Source organism: Phyllobates terribilis, unplaced genomic scaffold (assembly GCF_046119375.1).
Source record: "Phyllobates terribilis strain yellow unplaced genomic scaffold, ASM4611937v1 Scaffold_3__8_contigs__length_932513732, whole genome shotgun sequence".
Lineage (NCBI taxonomy): Eukaryota > Metazoa > Chordata > Amphibia > Anura > Dendrobatidae > Phyllobates > Phyllobates terribilis.
Genome location: NW_027362763.1, coordinates 242,528,199 through 242,548,287, shown reverse-complemented (window position 1 = coordinate 242,548,287; position 20,089 = coordinate 242,528,199). Strand labels below are relative to the sequence as shown.

At 40.1% G+C, this 20,089-nt stretch overlaps 1 protein-coding gene across 6 annotated transcripts in view; it reads left to right on the top strand.

The window, feature by feature from the left end:
- Positions 1-20,089, top strand: part of DOCK10 (dedicator of cytokinesis 10) — a 401,433-nt gene that overhangs the window by 117,143 nt on the left and 264,201 nt on the right. Inside the window, exon 1 of one of the 6 annotated variants that reach the window (XM_073674691.1) lies at positions 15,509-15,702. The exons of the other annotated variants lie outside the window; for them this stretch is intronic. Within the exon in view, the coding sequence (XP_073530792.1) occupies positions 15,571-15,702 (132 nt within the window). The 5' untranslated portion in view covers positions 15,509-15,570. Of the gene's footprint in view, positions 1-15,508; positions 15,703-20,089 lie in introns of those variants that run through there. 6 annotated transcript variants of the gene reach the window in all.

Here is a 20,089-nt window from a genome sequence, read left to right as displayed (position 1 = left end):
CACTTCATCCCTGTTTCATGCCCTGCGGGTTTCCAGTCCAACTCCATTTGAACGTCTCTGTAGAACCGGTCCCTCAACAAAGGGCTTAATCTCTGATCTGTATGCCATTCTACAAAGGCCTGATGATGACCCCCTGATTAGGCATCCATACATGCTTAAATGGGAGGGTTTCCTGGGAAGAGCTCTGGATGAGATGGAGTGGCAACTTGTTTGGTCTAGAGCAGTCATTACAGTATCTTGTATCACTTACAAAGAAAATCAATAGAAACTCTTACACTTTTGGTATTACACTCCAGAACATTTACATAAACTTGACCCCTCAACATGCTGGCGATGTACTCTAACAATGGGAACTGCCTTTCATATATTTTGGGTCTGTCCCCTTATAACTCCATTTTGGACTTCTGTTCAATCTGTAATTAGGCAAATCTTTGATCTGACCTTACCGTTAGAGCCTCAGATTTTCTTACTGAACCTATTTCCTCAGGTTAAATCCAGAAAAATAATCAAACTCATCTTGTATATCCTGACAGCTGCACGGTGCCTGATAGTATCCCACTGGATACAGACCTTCCCCCTCCCTTCTAGATCTATATACTAGAATAAAGGACATTAAAAATTATGAATATCGCATTGCCATGAACGAGAATAGGATTGAAAAATTTAATCTAGTCTGGTCTCCTTGGGACACCTTTTGGATACCCTTGAACCTATGAAAAAGCATACCTTCTGATTTGTTCAATTCTCTCTCCACTTCTATACCCCAACTCCCACGCCTCCCCCCTACCCTCACGTCTAGTGTTAGTTTTGTCTGTCTCCCCATGTCTTTGAAATGTTCTAATATAAAATAATTAACTCAATCTTATGATTTACAAACTATATAATCTAAGAATTTGTCTTATTATATGCTCTACAATTGATTTAAATTGTTTCCACTGAAACACAGTATATCTAATTTATACTGTATATTGTCTTGTTTTCTCTGAATTTTTTTTCTTCTTTATTCTGTAAAATATCTAAATCTTTCAATAAAAACTTATAATTAAAAAAAAAAAAAAGTCGGCCAGGTACAAGTTGGATTGACTGTCAATGATGGACACGTCTCCCTATATGCGCCCGCAGAGAGAGACCTGCCACTCAAGGGGGGTGAGCAGGGAGGAGCCGCTGGAGGCCCACCTCCGCCTTCCCGACCGGTCTCCTGTGTGGATCGGCCCCCAGAGAGTTTTAACGTTTTTTTTTTCTTTTTCTGAAATGCTGCAGAGTTTCCGAGTCAAACATACTGTATATTTCTGAAATCATACAGTCAGTGGGTGCTCATGGATCGCCCTAAGTGTATGTGCACACAACATCTTTTTGGGGCAGATCCCACCCACCCGAAAAAGCTCCCATAAAACACTCAAAAGAATGATCATAAGCATTTCTATGTAAAAATACCCTGCTGTTCATATGTTCAGTCTTTTGCGCATCTTTTAACCACTTCAGGTTTCCAAAGATACCAGTCGGTTAAAACAAGTGTTATCCACTCTGAAAAAGATCTTTTTGACTGCTTTGGTAGCACTTTTGCTTGAAAAAACACTAGTGGATTCTTCATTGTTCAATGGAATTAAAAACATACAGAAAAAGATGTCACAAATTGCTGGAAAAAAGCTAAAAAAAACCACCGACAGTCAAAAACATCAAAAAAACACTCAAAATGTGAGAAAAAGACACTTCAGGAAATAATTCCAGCCTTTCTTGGAGCATTTTCCTCTTGAAAATCTTGGCAGGTTTACCTGCCTGAAAAAGACGTCCTGTACCCAGACTGTGCCTCACCTGCACCCGAGATCATCTTCTCTCTAGGGTTAGTTTCACTACAATAAGCAAAATTCTGAATTTTTTTAGATGTGTTAAAATTCATAACAACAGTTGAGCAGTGTGCACAAAGCCTGTACTGTACCGCAGTGCTCGGAGGCTGCACAGAGCCGCATGAGCTGCCATACATCAGGTGCCACACATATGGAGTCCGCATACACATGCATTTTATCATTCGCTGTACAGTACATTCTGAAAGACTCATTAATGGAGGAAAGGAAAGAAATATGTGGGCATAATGTGGGAACACTCTTGGCACTAGTGTCACATTTTTGCAGCTGCTATTATGTACATCTGGAGATTGTAAACTGTGGAGTGAATGGAAGAAAGCTGCAATACCCAGCCCAGTGGCTACTAAGCAGTGTAACAATGAAGAGGCCCCATGCCTCACCCAAGATGATCAGTCCCTTTAAGCAGCTGAGCGGAGGGAGTGCAGAGAGTTGAGTATGTATATCAGTTTTACAGTACTGATAGGGAATAAGGCCTCATAATAACATATCATTGATCATTAAGGAGTTAAAAGAATCTGTAATATTTTTACAAATATTTTGTAGATGTAATATTTTGCAATATTTAGTGTGCAAAAGACTCTGTGGCCAGATATTGACTGGAAATCAGTGGGTAAATATGAAATGTAAATCAAACAGCAAGTCTTTTGTCGCTTTGGGTTTTTTTTTCACATTTTTTTTAATGGAACCTGAAATTTTTTGCTAAATGTAGCACTAGGTTTGTTAACTTTTTTAACATGTTTTCCTATAGGCTTTTCCACAGTAAAAAATGAGTATTAAAAAAAGCTACAAAAAATGCGAAAATGCATGACAATCACAGATCTTTTTATAAGTCATAAATGAAAACGCTGCTAAACACTGTGTACTTTAGTGTAAAGTACATGCGTGTGGGATGGAAATGCAAAAAAAAATGACTGCAGTTTTGTGGTGTAATTCAGTGCAAAATCCACACGTTTTACAAACTAATTTTGTCCCAGATTTTCCACAATTTACACCCAATCATTAACAAATGTGAACTGAACTAAAACAACGAGCGTATAGTTGACCTGCACCACAGTGGGGGTTTTCGCAACGTGTGAATGAGATTTGGTAAAATCAACAGCTTATTACAGTACTAGCAAAGATGATGAGATTTTTTTACTGTAAGATATTGCAGATTTTCTTCCCAGAAAATCTAGAAAAAATATCTGTAACGTATGGTGGGCATACCATTATACTGTAATAATGGGCATAAACAAAATTAGAGAGATTGCAGGTATTTCCAGTATGTGCCTAATTATTTTCATTGATGTACTTTATGTATATACAACTCATCAATTAGTCATCGGGAAGCAGTGAATTGGAGCAGACTTTTAGTAACACATTTATAGGCTTTGACAATTGAATTCCAAGTACATTTATCCTGTTTTATATAAAGATTTTGATACATTGAGCAACAGAAAATGTGCCACTGTTGACCACAATCATTGCCTGCCATGGGTTAATGGTTGTGGCGGCAGAGGAACTGACCACACAATGGTTACTATAGGGCTGGACTAGTACTGAACTGTTCTTACAGTCACATAGTCATTATTATTTATTATTATAGCCCCATTTATTCCATGTGAAAGGGTATATATAATAAAAAAACATGTACAATAATCTTGAACAATCCGAGTCACTGACTGGTACGGGAGGAGAGAGGACCTTGCCCACGAGGGCTCACATTCATAGCATTTTCCTACAGCGGCTCACTAAGGATTTTTATAGCTCTGATTGACTTTTCAAGGCACAGAAGTTATTTTGCAAGTCTGCAAATATTATTTAGTAAAGCATAGTAATATATATAAAGCAAAATGATCAAACTGTTCTGCTGTCCAGATTTCTTCTCTGGTGGCACGTCCCATTTGTATGTGGGGTTTGACCCATTCTGAGTTTTGATATGGGGCTTTATGATTTTTGTGTTTCCTCTTCATAAATGATATGTTTCTTGGAACGGCGAATGACATCCAGAGAAGTTCACCCAGATTTTCTAGGGCTCTGAACCGCCGATCTGTTTTTTTTTAGCAACAGACCTCCCACTTCTGTGTTATTATCCGGCCTGACAGATTTACTATTCTGGCGTCTGGGAGTATAACATGAGTGTATTTTCCATTGAGGTTGCAAAGCAGCAAGGAAAAAGCTAAGAGAAATCTGAATAGCCAATCCGACTGAAATGGACAATTAATTAGTAATGAGTAGTTTGTATATTTTCAGCTATTACGTATATACATGTGCAAAACAAATAATACACCAAACCGTATAACGGGGCCCTGCTGTGTAATTATCGGGCATCTGTATGTACCAAACCCACATTTACAACAGATACACTAATAAAGATATTTATATATTTATTCATTAGTATTTTTCTGTTTCTTTTTAAGGGTTATTTTTTCGTCTTTCATGTTCAAGATTGGAATAAAAGCTTCTAGGTTACGGCCACCTGAGCCGGAGTTATAAAAACAGCTGAGAGATTCTGCACTATGCATAACTTCCATAGAAATTAACCCCTTAAGGACCGAGCCACTTTGTACGTTAATGACCAGGCCAATTTTTTCAATTCTGACCACTGTCACTTTATGCGGTATACCTCTGGAACGCTTCAACGGATCCCGCTGATTCTATGACTGTTTTATCGTGACATATTGCACTTCATGATTGTGGTAAAATTTATTTGATATGACTTGCGTTTATTTGTAAAATAAACAGAAATTTGGCAAAAATTTTTAACATTTTGCAATTTTCAAACTATGAATTGTTATGCCCTGAAATCAGAGAGATTTGTCACACAAAATAGTTAATAAATAACATTTTCCACATGTCTACTTTACATCAGCACAATTTTGGAACCAAAATAGTTTTTGGTTAGGGAGCTAAAAGGGTTAAAAGTTGACCAGCGATTTCTCATTTTCCAACAAAATTTACAAAACCATTTTTTTAGGGACCACATCACATTTGAAGTCACTTTGAGGTGTCAGTATGACAGAAAATACCCAAAATTGACACCATTCTAAAAACCACCCCTCAAGGTGCTCAAAACCACATTCAAGAAGTTTATTAACCCTTCAGATGCTTCACTGGAACTGAAGCAATGTGGAAGAAAAAAAATTAACATTTAACTTTTTTTCACAAAATATTAAATTTAGACCAATTTTTTTTTATTTTCACAAGGGTAACAGATAAAAATGGACCCCAAAATGTATTGTCCAATTTCTCCTCAACATGCTGATACCAAATATGTGGCGGAAAACTACTGTTTGGGCGCATGGCAGGGTTCGGTAGTGAAGGAGCGCCATTTGACTTTTTGAATTCAAAATTTGCTAGAATAATTAGCGGACTCCATGTTGCGTTTGGAGAGCCCCTGATGTGCCTAAACAGTGGAAACCCCCCACAAGTGACCCCATTTAGGAAACTAGACCCCTCAATGAACTTATCTAGATGTATGATGAGCACTTTGAATCCCCAGGTGCTTCACAGAAGTTTATAACATAGAGATGTGGAAAAAAAATCACAAAAATTTATTTTTAGCCCCAATTTTTTTATTTTCACAAGGGTAACAGGAGAAAATTGACCTCTCATTTTGTTGTTCAATTTCTCCTGAGCACGCCAATATCCCACATGTAATTGGCAACTCTTTTTGAGGCACAGTGCAAAGGTCAGAAAGGAAGGAGCACCATATTATAGTACAGATTTTACTGTTATGGTTTGAGGGTGCCATGACCCACTAGGAGATCCCCTGAGGTGCCATAACAGCAGATTCCCCCATAAATGACCCCATTTTACAAACTACACCTCTCAATGAACTCATATAGGGGTGCAGTGATCATACTGACACCAAGGGTGTGTCACAGAATTTTATTCCATTGGGCAGTGAGTAAAAAATAATTTACCGCAAAAATGTTGTTTTAGCCCCAGATTTGACATTTTCACACTGGATAATGGATAAAAATGGCACCAAAATTTGTCCCATAATTTCTGCTGAATGTGGCAATACCTCACATGTGACTGTACAGTACTGCTTGGCCACACGCCGACACTCAGGAGGGACGCAGCGCTATTTGCCTCCTAGAGCGCAAATTTTCCTAGAATAGTTTGCGTACCCCATATACAGAGCCCCTAAATGCTAGAAGAGCAGAATCCCCCAAGTGACCCCATTTTGAAAATTATACCCCTGCCAAACATGTGGACACTAAATGTGGTTTAGACACACTGCGGTGCTCAGAAGGGAGGGGGGATTTGGATTTGGGAGCACAGAATTTACTGGATTTCTTTTGGGGGGCGAGGAGCCATTTAGCTTTTCCAGAGCCTTTGTACTACCCGTAACATGGAAACCCCCCTAGATTTCCATTAACACATGACAGACCTGAGTGGGGGCTTTTATGTGAAGCTTTTATTGGGAACATTTTACATAACATTTTAGATCACATTTATCCTGCGCTCTACACTGAGCACTTACTTTGAGGTTTCCATCTAAATCTCCAAATGACGTGATTCAGATGAAACCCTGGAGGGATCCATTCACTATAATGAGACAAGGCAGCAGAGTTACTCTGGACTCCATCTGGCCTCTGTTCAGCGTTATCCTTCTTTTCAGAGGTGCACAAAACTGTGGCTGACCACGCTTTTATTTACACCTAAAAAGATGGACCCAGCTGGATCATAGGTCAGACGCCGTCCACAGTGCCTCCATCTGTCTCATTACAGGGAATCTTCCGTCAGGGGTTTCCGTCTGAATCACGTATTTCAGAGATTTACACGGAAACCCCGGTGTGAGCGCCCAGCGCAGAGCGCAGTTTACAAATGCGCCGAGCCTTACTGCGATCTTTGGGAGGCAGAATACACAAATCAGCAGCAGGTGAAGAATTGGTTTTATATATTTTTTATGTAGTTCCTTGTGCAGTATAAAAGTGAATAAACGACTTTATTCTTCGGGTCGGTGTGATTACAGCGATGCCAGATTCATATCGGGTTTTTATGATTGACAACTGTCACTCACTAAAAGACGCTTTTTTTTTGCAAAAACTAATGTTTGCATCTCCATATTTAGAGAGCTATAATTTTTCCATATTTCGGCCGACAGAGTTATGTAACGGCTTGTTTTTTGGGGGACGAGTTGACGTTTTTATTGGTAACACTTTTTGGCAAATTACATTTTTTGATCGCTTTCTATTCAGATTTTTGGGAGGCGGAATAAACAAAAAACAACAATTCAGGATTTTTTTTGTTGTTACTTGTGTGGTAAAATTGATAAGGCAGCTTTATTCTTTGGAGCAGTACGTTTGCAGCAGTACCACATTTATGTAATTTTTTTTTATGTTTTCAATGCCCTACATTGATGATATCATAGAGAAGCTAAGGTCAGCCAGATACATCACCACCCTGGACTGGATGTAACGAAAGGTTACTCCCAAAACCTTCTCTCTCAAAGTGCAAAGGAGAAGACTTCCTCTTGTACACCTGATGGTTGCTTCCAGTATACCAGAATTCCTTTCGGGCTGCAAGGAGCCCTAGCTACATTCTGGAGGGCCATAGACCGGACCTAAGCCCCTCACAAAAAGTAGTTCGCAGCTTACCTCGGTGATATTGTGATATTCAGCCCTGATTGGGTAAGTCATCTGCAGAAAGTCTAGGCTGTGCTGGATGCGCCGAGGAAAGTGGGGTTTACCATAAACCCAAAGAAGTGTACCATCGGGAAAAAGAAGGGAAGATACCTGGGCTACATCATTAAAAAAAAACAAAGTAAAGCTGCAAGTGAATAAGGTGGAAGCATTTTAAAATTGTCCGAAACCGGTCTCCAAGGAACAACTTCAGGCATTTCTGGGAATGGTGGGATACTGTCAGCGGTGTATCCCTAATTTTGTCATGATAGCCGCAGCCCTGACCAACCTTCTTAAGGGCACGAAGACTGTGATCATGAAGCAGAGATGGCATTCCAAGAATTGAAACTCAGGGCTACAGGATTTTGACTTTCATGTGGAACACAGGCCTGCTAAGCTACACGTCAACACAGATGCCCTGTTTAGACATCCCTGTTTGGTGACTGAAGGTGCCAAAACCTAAGGCTTTGGGAAGAGGGGGGAATATGTGACAAGGACACTGGCAAAGTAGTACTGGAGAGAAGATGTGTAACACTAAGATTGTTAGCGCCAGTGATATAAACATAGAAAAAGAGTTCCAGCACACGAAGTATAGAAAGAGGTTAAGCAGCCATCTTAGTGCTAGGGTGAATAAACACCTGTAGAAAGGGAAGAACTCAGAGGATAAAATCCCAGCCTTTCAGAGCATTTGGTGTGGGATGGGCCTGGAGGTGAAAGCTCTGAGCTTTTTTGTCATATGAAGGAAAGACAAACCTGGGATTGTTTGTTCTGAAGCGGGCGGTTACCCGTAGCAATAAGAAATGTGCCATACATTATGGTTATGTTTTGTTTTTCCTGTTAAGCCAGGAAGGCTGAGTTTGTTTTTGCTAACATTGCCATGGTTTATGCAGTTCTCTTAATAAACTCAGCAGATGATTTAAAGAGACAGTGTTCCTGTGTACCTCTATGTACTACCAAGTGAGTTGATCTACTACACTGTCTTATACTTCTGCAGCTTTGAGGATTTACTAGAATTGTGTTCAATCTAAGGTCTTGGAATAATAACAATTTCCACAATAGGAGCCATCTGAAGCCCATCGCAACTTTAATGTTGCAAAATATACTCATGGCATTGGTTACAAAACAATTTCTAAAGTACTGAAGGTTTCAGTGAGCACTGTTGGGGCTATAATCCAGAAGTGGAAAGAGCATAATTTCACCATAAACCGGCCATGACCAGGTGCTCTTGCAAGATTTCAGACAGGGGAGAGAAAAGAATTATCAGAAGAGTTGTCCAAGAGCCAAAGACCAGCTATAGAGAACTACAGAAAGACCTAAAATCTACAGGTACAATTGTTTTAAAGAAAACTATAAGTAATGTACTCAACCTCCATGGCCTGTATGCACGCTCACCACACAAGACTCCATTGCTGAACGGAAAGCATGTTCAAGCGCGTTTAAAGTTTGCTCAAAAACATTTAGACAAGACTGTGAAATACTGGGAGAATATAGTACAGAGCAAAATTGGAACTCTGGATGCCATAATACACACCATATTTGGAGGCCAAAAGTCACTGCAAATCACCCCAAAAACACCATACCAACAGTAAAGTTTGGAGGTGGGAACATCATGGTGTGGGGCTGTATTTCAGCATACGGCACTTGCAAACTTCATATAATTGAAGAAGGGATAAATGGACAAATGTACTGAGACAAAGTTGCACATTTCATCAAGACAATGATCCCAAGCACACAGTATTGGATGTGTTTAAAAAAATCCCATGCTTTAATGTCTGTATACTATGGGGTGCATTATACTATATGGAGGACTAAGGTCGGGTGCACTATACTATAAGGAGGACTATGGAGAGTGCATTATACTATAGGGAGGACTATGGGCTGTGCATTATACTTCTGCTATAGAGCCCCATGACTTCTTTGTTCACCCCCTTTATATACATTAAAGAACAGCAGCAGAACGGGGAATATATACCAGGATGGGGGATATACAGTTGTGCTCAAAAGTTTACATACCCCGGCAGAATTTTTCCTTTCTTGGCCTTGTTTCAGAGAATATGAAGGATTACAAAAATACTTTTTCTCCACTCACATTTATTGGTTGGGTGAAGCCATTTATTGTCAAGCTACTGTGGTTTCTTTTTTTAAATCTTAATGACAACCAAAAACATCCAATTGACCCTGATCAAAAGTTCACATACCCCAGTTCTTAATACTGTGTGTTGCCCCCTCTAACATCAATGACAGCTTGAAGTCTTTTGTGGTAGTTGTGGATGAGGTTCTTTATTTTCTCAGATGGTAAAGCTGCCCATTCTTCTTGGCAAAAAGCCTCCAGATCCTGTGAATTCCTGCGATATCTAGCATGAAGTGCGCACTTGAGATCTTCCCAGAGTGGCTCAATGATATTGAGGTCAGGAGACTGAGATGGCCACTCCAGAACCTTCACTTTGTTCTGCTATAGCCAATGACAGGTCGACTTGGCCTTGTGTTTTGGATCATTGTCATGTTGGAACGTCCAAGTACGTGCCATGTGCAGCTTCCAGGCTGATGAGTGCAAATTTGCCTCTAGTATTTGCTGATAACGTGCTGCATTCATCTTTCCTTCAACTTTTACCAAGTTTCCTGTGCCTTTGTAGCTCACACATCCCCAAAACATCAGCTATCCACCTCAGTGTTTTACTGTAGGAATGGTGTTCCTTTCATCATAGGCCTTGTTGACCTCTCTCCAAATGTAACGTTTATGTGGCCAAAAAGTTCAATTTTGGTCTCATGACTCGAAATTACCTTGCTCCAGAAGTTTTGACGCTTGTCTCTGTGCTGTTTGGCGTATTGTAGTCGAGATACTTTGTGGCATTTGCACAGTAACAGCTTTCGTCTGGTGACTAGACCATGCAGCCCATTTTTCTTCAAGTGCCTCCTTATTGTGCATCTTGAAACAGGCACACCACTAGTTTTCAGAGTCCTGAAATTCAGCTGATGTTATTTGTGGGTTTTTCTTTGCATCCCGAACAATTTTCCTAGCAGTCTTCGCTGAAATTTTTGTTGGTCTACCTGACCGTGGTTTGGTTTTTCCAGAGCTCCTGATTTTCCATTTGTTAATCACAGTTTGAACGCTGCTGACTGGCATTATCAATTCCTTGGATTTTTTTGTATCCCTTTCCTGTGTTATACAGTTCAACTACCTTTTCCTGTAGATCTGTTGACAATTCTTTTGTTTTCCTCATGACTCGCAATCCAGAAATGTCAGTGGCTGGATGAAAGATGCAAGAGTCTGTCTTTATCCCAGAAACTCACTCAGCTTTTATGCACACACACTGATTACAAGCAAACAGGTCACAGGTGAGGATGTTACTTTTAGCAGCCATTCAAACACATTTGTGTCAAATTCTGTTCATGTTATCAGGCCAAAATCACCAGGGTATGTGAACTTTTGATCAGGGTCATTTGGATGTTTTTAGTTGTCATTAAGATTTAAAAAGAGAAAACACAGGAGTTTGACAATAAATGGCTTCACCCAACCAATAACCATGAGTGGAGAAAAAGTTTTTTTGCTATCATTCATATTCTCTGAAACAAGGCCAAGAAAGGAAAAATTCTGCCGGGGTATGTAAAGGTTTCAGCAGAACTGTATATACCAGAATGAGGCACAAGATAAGGGACATATACCAGGATGGAGGGCGCATATACCATAATGAGGGATATATATACCAGGATGGAAAATATAGCAATATATATATATATATATATATATATATATATATATATATATACAGTACAGACCAAAAGTTTGGACACACCTTCTCATTTAAAGATTTTTCTGTATTTTAATGACTATGAAAATTGTACATTCACACTGAAGGCATCAAAACTATGAATTAACACATGTGGAATTATATACTTAGCAAAAAAAAGTGTGAAACAACTGAAAATATGTCTTATATTCTAGGTTCTTCAAAGTAGCCACCTTTTGCTTTGATGACTGCTTTGCACACTCTTGGCATTCTCTTGATGAGCTTCAAGAGGTAGTCACCGGAAATGGTCTTCCAACAATCTTGAAGGAGTTCCCAGAGATGCTTAGCACTTGTTGGCCCTTTTGCCTTCACTCTGCGGTCCAGCTCACCCCAAACCATCTCGATTGGGTTCAGGTCTGGTGACTGTGGAGGCCAGGTCATCTGGCGTAGCACCCCATCACTCTCCTTCTTGGTCAAATAGCCCTTACACAGCCTGGAGGTGTGTTTGGGGTCATTGTCCTGTTGAAAAATAAATGATGGTCCAACTAAACGCAAACCCGATGGAATAGCATGCCGCTGCAAGATGCTGTGGTAGCCATGCTGGTTCAGTATGCCTTCAATTTTGAATAAATCCCCAACAGTGTCACCAGCAAAGCACCCCCACACCATCACACCTCCTCCTCCATGCTTCACGGTGGGAACCAGGCATGTAGAGTACATCCGTTCACCTTTTCTGCATCGCACAAAGACACGGTGGTTGGAACCAAAGATCTCAAATTTGGACTCATCAGACCAAAGCACAGATTTCCACTGTTCTGATGTCCATTCCTTGTGTTCTTTAGCCCAAACAAGCCTCTTCTGCTTGTTGCCTGTCCTTAGCAGTGGTTTCCTAGCAGCTATTTTACCATGAAGGCCTGCTGCACAAAGTCTTCTCTTAACAGTTGTTGCAGAGATGTGTCTGCTGCTAGAACTCTGTGTGGCATTGACCTGGTCTCTAATCTGAGCTGTTATATATACTGTATATATATATATATACATATATATATATATATATATACAGTGCCTACAAGTAGTATTCAACCCCCTGCTGATTTAGCTGGTTTGATAAGATGCAAATAAGTTAGAGCCTTCAAACTGCAAACGAGAGTAGGTTTTATGAACAGAAGCATAAATCTTACAAACCAAAAAGTTATGTTGCTCAGTTGAATTTTATTAAATTTTAAACATAAAAGTGTGGGTCAATTATTATACAACCCCTATGTTTAATATTTTGTGGAATAACCCTTGTTTGCAATTACAGCTAATAATCGTCTTTTATAAGACCTGATCAGGCCGGCACAGGTCTGTGGAGTTATCTTGGCCCACTCCTCCATGCAGATCTTCTCCAAGTTATCTTGGTTCTTTGGGTGTCTCATGTGGACTTTATTCTTGAGCTCCTTCCACAAGTTTTCATTTGGGTTAAGGTCAGGAGACTGACTAGGCCACTCCAACACCTTGACTTTTTCCCTATTGAACCAGGCCTTGGTTTTCTTGGCTGTGTGCTTTGGGTCGTTGTCTTGTTGGAAGATGAAATTTCGACCCATCTTAAGATCCTTGATGGAGGAGCGGAGGTTCTTGGCCAAAATCTCCAGAAAGGCCGTGCTATTCATCTTCCCATGAATGCGGACCAGATGGCCTGGCCCCTTGGCAGAGAAACAGCCTCACAGCATGATGCTGCCACCACCATGCTTGACTGTAGGGATGGTTTTCTTGGGATCGTATGCAGTGCCATCCAGTCTCCAAACGTCACGTGTGTGGTTGGCACCAAAGATCTCGATCTTGGTCTCATCAGACCATAGAATCTTGAACTAGTCTGTCTCAGAGTCCTCCAAGTGATCATGAGCAAACTTTAGACGAGCCTTGACATGACGCTTTGAAAGTAAAGGTACCTTACGGGCTCGTCTGGAACGGAGACCATTGCGGTGGAGTACGTTACTTATGGTATTGTCTGAAACCAATGTCCCCACTGCCATGAGATCTTCCCGGAGCTCCTTCCTTGTTGTCCTTGGGTTAGCCTTGACTCTTCGGACAAGCCTGGCCTCGGCACGGGAGGACACTTTCAAAGGCTGTCCTGGCCGTGGAAGGCTAACAGTAGTTCCATAAGCCTTCCACTTACGGATAATGCTCCCAACAGTGGAGACAGGTAGGCCCAACTCCTTGGAAAGGGTTTTGTACCCCTTGCCAGCCTTGTGACCCTCCACGATCTTGTCTCTGATGGCCTTGGAATGCTCCTTTGTCTTTCCCATGTTGACCATGTCTGAGTGCTGTTCACAAGTTTGGGGAGGGTCTTAAATAGTCAGAAAAGGCTGGCAAAAGACATCTTTAATCCACACATGTGAAGCTCATTATTCTTGGTGCCTGAACTACTTCTTAATACTTTAGGGGGACCAAACAGAATTCTTGTGGTTTGAGGGGTTGAATAATAAATGACACTCTGAATTAACTTTTTACGTTTTAAAAAAAATAAATAAATAAATTTGCTGCAGTGCATTTCCCACTTCCAGGCTGATCTACAGTACAAATGTCACAATGCCAAGTTAATTCCGCATGTGTCAACCAGCTAAATCTGCAGGGGGTTGAATACTACTTGTAGGCACTGTATATATATATGTATTTTTAAAAAAAATCAGGAGGGGCCCGGTCCAAATCTTGCAACGGGGCCCATCAGACTCTGGTTACGCCACTGCCTCCTATATATAGTATGAGCCCCCACATAGCCTCCTATATAAAAACAAGCAGTGAAATGTTTTACCTCACAGAAAGAATCAGCTGTGATCCTGTGTTGTAATGTCTATACTCTCTCTTTTGCTTCCTCCCCTGCCCAGGAGATGTGGTTTGATCAGACCATGTTCCTGTACGGTCAGACACTTCCATTACACAATACACAGCAGGGGCACATTTATAAGATTATCTCGGCACAGGAACATTTTTTAAACATATCCAATTGTGGAAATTATTATTATTCCAAGATCTATTGGCTCCTTCTATGAACTCTGAGCTTTGGTTCCTTCGATAAATTTTCTATTGGATTCAGGTCAGGTGATTGGTGGGAGTTTCCTTGGCTGTGTGTTTGGGATCATTGTCTTGCTGAAATGTCCCCCCTTGTTTCATGTTCATCATCCTGGCAGATGGCTGATTTATATTAAGAATGTCTCGGTACATTTGTCCATTCATCCTTCCTTCAATTATATGAAGTTTGAAAGTGCCATATGCTGAAGTACAGCCCCACACCATGATTTTGCCACCTCCAAACATTACTGTTGGTATGGTGTTTTTGGGGTGATATGCAGTGACTTTTGGCCTCCAAATATAGTTTGTATTATGGCATCCAAAGAATTAAATTTTGCTTTATACTTTATTCTCCCAGTATTTCACAGTCTTGTCTTAATGTTGTTGAGCAAACTTTAAACGCGCTTGAACATGCTTTCTGTTCAGCACTGGAGCCTTGCGTGGTGAGCGTGCATACAAGCCATGGAGGTTGAGTACATTACTTATAGTTTTCTTTCAAACAATTGTACCTGTAGATTCCAGGTCTTTCTGTAGCTCTCCACAGATGGTCCTTGGCTCTTGGACAACTCTTCTGCTAATTCTTTTCACTCCTTTGTCTGAAATCTTGCGGGGAGCACCTGGTCGTGGCCGGATTATGGTGAAATGATGTTCTTTCCAATTCTGGATTATAGCCCCAACAGTGCTCACTGTAACCTTCAGTACTTTAGAAATTGTTCTGAAACCAATGCCATGAGTATATTTTGTAACAATAAAGTTGCGATGGGCTTCAAATGGCTCCTATTGTGGAAATTATTATTCCAAGATCTATTGATTAAAATGTACTTTTGTTCATGGGAAAACCCCTTTAATTGAGTTTATTGGAGGTTATACTTTGATGTGGAAGTGTTCCCTTCATTTTTTGAGCAGTGTATGTAGAAATAAATTAATGCACATTTTACTTACATTGTTGATTTATTTTCTACACATTTCTGAACTGTTCAGGCTGACATAAGTGTTAAAAAGTGTATAATAAATTAACATACATTTTACTAATGAGTATTGCCAATAATGGAAGATGTGTGGAAGAAGGCAAATACTGCACATAAGTGCTAGTTATATTTTTTCCCCTACAGAACCACCGCAGATACATGTTACTCATGCGTACATTGTTGCTAAGTTAAGCCTGTTTATGTAAATGTAAACTTTGGTCTTATTGGAAGGTGTGAGCAGCGCTTCTTCCTTGCAGTATGAGGGTTAATGACACTTCCCTTTTACAAGTGTGTCAGAGTTCTGTTCTGCATAGCTGTAAGAAAGGCTCAAGGTTTCACATGCAACCTGGCTATGGAAACTGTGCTCCTCAATACAATGAGCTTGAAGGGGAAAGTGTTCAGGAGGGAGCAGTGCCCAGAAGCATGGAAAAAGCGGAAAACCGTGAGAAGAGTATATCAAGGGGGGCTTCCAAGATTGAGCTGTGTAGGTGATGATACTTTCCGTTTTCACTATTGTTTGTTTTTTGGAAAAATGGAAGATAGTCATTTATCGAATTTGTTTTTAAGCTACTCAGATGTATAGTATATTTAGTATTATTGATAATTGTAACAGACTACAACTATATATATCATATATAATCACAAAATATTTAGTGACAAACCAATGTTAGCTACATCTGCACTTGTTAAGATTTGATCTTGTTATTATCAGTGGATCACTATCTACTAAGTCTGCACTAAGGGGAGTCACCATGTGTGTCTTCATGCTTTTCCTCCAGAGTAGGGGCTAATAAGTTACTATACATCATACCTATTCACAAGACTTTATGGTAACATAACATCAAACAGCCAAATGCTAATCATGGGCATCCAGCTCCTCTGCTTCCATGCCTTAGGGTGTGACTAACCAGATTTTATCGTAAAGAAACTGTAGACATCAGTTATGAAACGAAACCTTCCTTGCATTGAGGGAAATGGCAGTGGTTGTGTGTGGGTATTATTTAGTGATAATATGTAAGGTAGACTTCATGGGTAATACTTGCATATAGATTCTTATAGGTGTTTTTTTTCCATGGACCTTTATATAAAGTTAGAGGTAGACGAACATAACATTGCACATTCTGTGGTTATCAGTTCCGTTTCCGACAGTCTGTATCTTGAGTCTTACTTGTAAAGGAGGAAGTTTGGATTCATGGGCAAGTTGCAGATATTTGAGGCGGCAAAACTTGGTCCATTAAGTTTTTACATGTGTGTTGCTAAAGAGAAAGGTAAATTCAGTAAATATTGCCTAGTAAACCCTATAGTATGTATGATTCAAGATGGAATATACCGTATATATTGCCTATATGTTACTTTAATGAAGGATTTCTATATACAACCTCTAGCAAAAATTATGAAATCACCGGGCTCGGAGGATGTTCATTCAGTTGTTTAATGTTGTTTAAAAAAAGCAGATCACAGACATGGCACAAAACTAAAGTGATTTCAAATGGCAACTTTAGGGCTTTAAGAAACACTAAAAGCAATCAAGATTAAAAATGTGGTACTCAGTAAGGGTAATTTTTTCAGCCCAAGCAGAGGGAAAAAAATATGGAATCACTCAATTCTGAGGAAAAAATTATGGAATCACCCTGTAAATTTTCATTTCCAAAACTAACACCTGCATCAAATTAGATCTGCTCGTTAGTCTGCATCTAAAAAGGAGTGATCACACCTTGGAGAGCTGTTGCACCAAGTGGACTGACATGAATCATGGCTCCAACACGAGAGATGTCAATTGAAACAAAGGAGAGGATTATCAAACTCTTAAAAGAAGGTAAATCATCACGCAATGTTGCAAAAGATGGTGGTTGTTCACAGTCAGCTGCGTCTAAAATTTGGACCCAATACAAACAACATGGGAAGGTTGTTAAAGGCAAATATACTGGTAGACCAAGGAAGACCTCAAAGCGTCAAGACCGGAAACTTAAAGCAATATGTCTCCAAAACAGGAAATGCACAACAAAACAAATGAGGAACGAATAGGAGGAAACTGGAGTCAATGTCTGTGACCGAACTGTAAGAAACCGCCTAAAGGAAATGGGATTTACATACAGAAAAGCTAAACATAAGCCATCATTAGCACCTAAACAGAAAAAAACAAGGTTACAATGGGCTAAGGAAAAGCAATCGTGGACTGTGGATGACTGGATGAAAGTCATATTCAGTGATGAATCGCGAATCTGCATTGGGCAAGGTGATGATGCTGGAACTTTTGTTTGGTGCCGTTCCAATGAGATTTATAAAGATGACTGCATGAAGAGAACATGCAAATTTCCACAGCCATTGATGATATGGGGCTGCATGTCAGGTAAAGGCACTGGGGAGATGACTGTCATTACACCTTCAATAAATACCCAAGTTTACATTGATATTTTGGACAGTTTTCTTATCCCATCAATTGAAAGGATGTTTGGGGATGATGACATCATTTTTCAAGATGATAATGCATCCTGCCATAGAGCAAAAACTGTCAAAACATTCCTTGAAAGCAGACACATAAGGTCAATGTCATGGCCTGCAAATAGTCCGGATCTCAATCCAATTGAAAATCTTTGATGGAAGTTGAAGAAAATGGTTCATGACAAGGCTCCAACCTGCAAAGCTGATCTGGCAACAGCAATCAGAGAAAGTTGGAGCCAGATTGAAGAAGAGTACTGTTTGCCACTCATTAAGTCCATGCCTCAGAGACTGCAAGCTGTTATTAGAGTCAGAGGTGGTGCAACAAAATACTAGTGATGTATTGGAATGTTCTTTTGTGTGTTTGTTTTTCATGATTCCATAATTTTTTCCTCAGAATTGAGTGATTCCATAATTTTTTCCCTCTGCTTGGTCTGAAAAAAATTACCCTTATTGGGTACCACATTTTTTATCTTGATTTTTTTTAGTGTTTCTTAAAGCCCTAAAGGTTCCATTTGAAATGACTTTAGTTTTGTGCCATGTCTGTGATCTGCTTTTTTCAACAACATTAAACAACTGAATGAACATCCTCCGAGCCCGGTGATTCCATAATTTTTGCCAGGGGTTGTACTATGTATTAATAATGAACCTTAGATTCTAAACTCTGGTGACTGTGAGGCTGTGTGCCCACTATGCGTTTTTCAAGCGTTTTTGATGCGGATTTTCTGCAGCGTAAACGCTTGCAAAACGCTTGGTAATCCGTGCCCCATGATCCCCAATGAAAATCTGCATGTTCTGTGCCCATGCTGCGGAATTTTCTGCAGCCGATTTTCCTTGCGGAAAAATCCGCAGCATGTCCATTATTTGTGCGTTTCTGCATGCGGATTTGAGGTGCCAATGCATTTGAAAAACGCAAGTCAAATCCGCATGTAAAACGCGTCAAAAACGCGTGTAATATCCGCAAGCATTTTTACATGCAGAAACGCTGCGGAAATTTTCTGCTTCATTTCTGCATCGTGGGCACATACCCTTATAGTTATGATTATTACTTATTTATTTCTTTATACATCTCCATCCTGGCAAATTTTGGGTGATTACCCCCAAGGTGTAGAAAGAGCCCCAGACAAGATAAATCATTGCAAGTAATTTCGGAACAGCAGACGTAGAATGGAAAGCACCTAAGCAACGCAGTTCTTTTACTTCGTGCTCTTCGGCAGGTTCTTTGACTAAAATATGAAGCAGCTGCATTAGGTGCATTATGCATGCTGCATTATGTATATACGTCTGTATATCAGGGAACATTGTGTGCAGTTTCCTAAGGCATGATAATGTTATCGACCAAATCATTCTTGTTGCGAGCATGAGAAATCAATATAAGGTATGGAGGTTATTCGGAAATTAAACTTAACATGACTTAGCTACACCCACGTAGCTGTGTTATGTCAGTGTATAGCCACTGGTGGACTATAGGATTCCATAAACTGCAGATTTGGGGAATTGCCATTTCCTGTAACAATTCTGCTTTGGGATTTCATTATAAAAAAAATACCTTTTTTTCCCAAAACAGCATCATATCAGTCCATGGATTGAGCTAATTGAACCACATGGGGTTTATCTGCTACACTAGCGCAACCTGAAACTGACGTGACACTGAATTTGTAAGAAAGCAGTCATTCTATGCAGCCCCTTTAAGTGATGAAACAACACCTACCCATATGCCTCATTACATGATCTGCCGTTTTACAGAAATGTCTGACTAGTTGCTGGGGGCATCTGTATAAGAAGGTTGTTTATGATGAGACAGTCCCTTAAAGCAGGATCTCAGCTAATAAATGTAAATTAGTGAATTGCACATAATAGTATGCAATGTCTAGTTTATGTGGATAACAAGGTCTCCACTATTGTTACAGGATAACCATTGCTGCTGCTTCTATAGAAACAATGTATGCATCTGCTGGGTTTTAAGAAGCTGATTACATAAATCATCTTTAAAAGGGTTTTCCACTTTAAGAGAAGTGAACCCCAAGTGCTTTTATATACACAATGTAACAAACAGCAGGTACTTCTCAGATCCAGTGCCAACTCTCCGATGCTATTCCAGTCTCAATGTTTTGACTGCAGCATTGACATTATATCGGCAGCTCATATAACCACTGCAGACAATCACTGAGCTCAGCACCTCTGCCTATATAAAGGGCATGAGTCTCTGAGCTCAGGGATTTCCTGCAGTGGTGATGTAACGTTAACAGTGCGGCCAAAACACTGATACCGGATCAGCAGCAGAAAGCCAGCACTGGACTCGATAAGGGAGAGACTCCGGATCAGCAGCGGAGTGCCAGCACTGGACTCGATAAGGGAGAGACTCCGGATCAGCAGCGGAGTGCCAGCACTGGACTCGATAAGGGAGAGACTCCGGATCAGCAGCGGAGTGC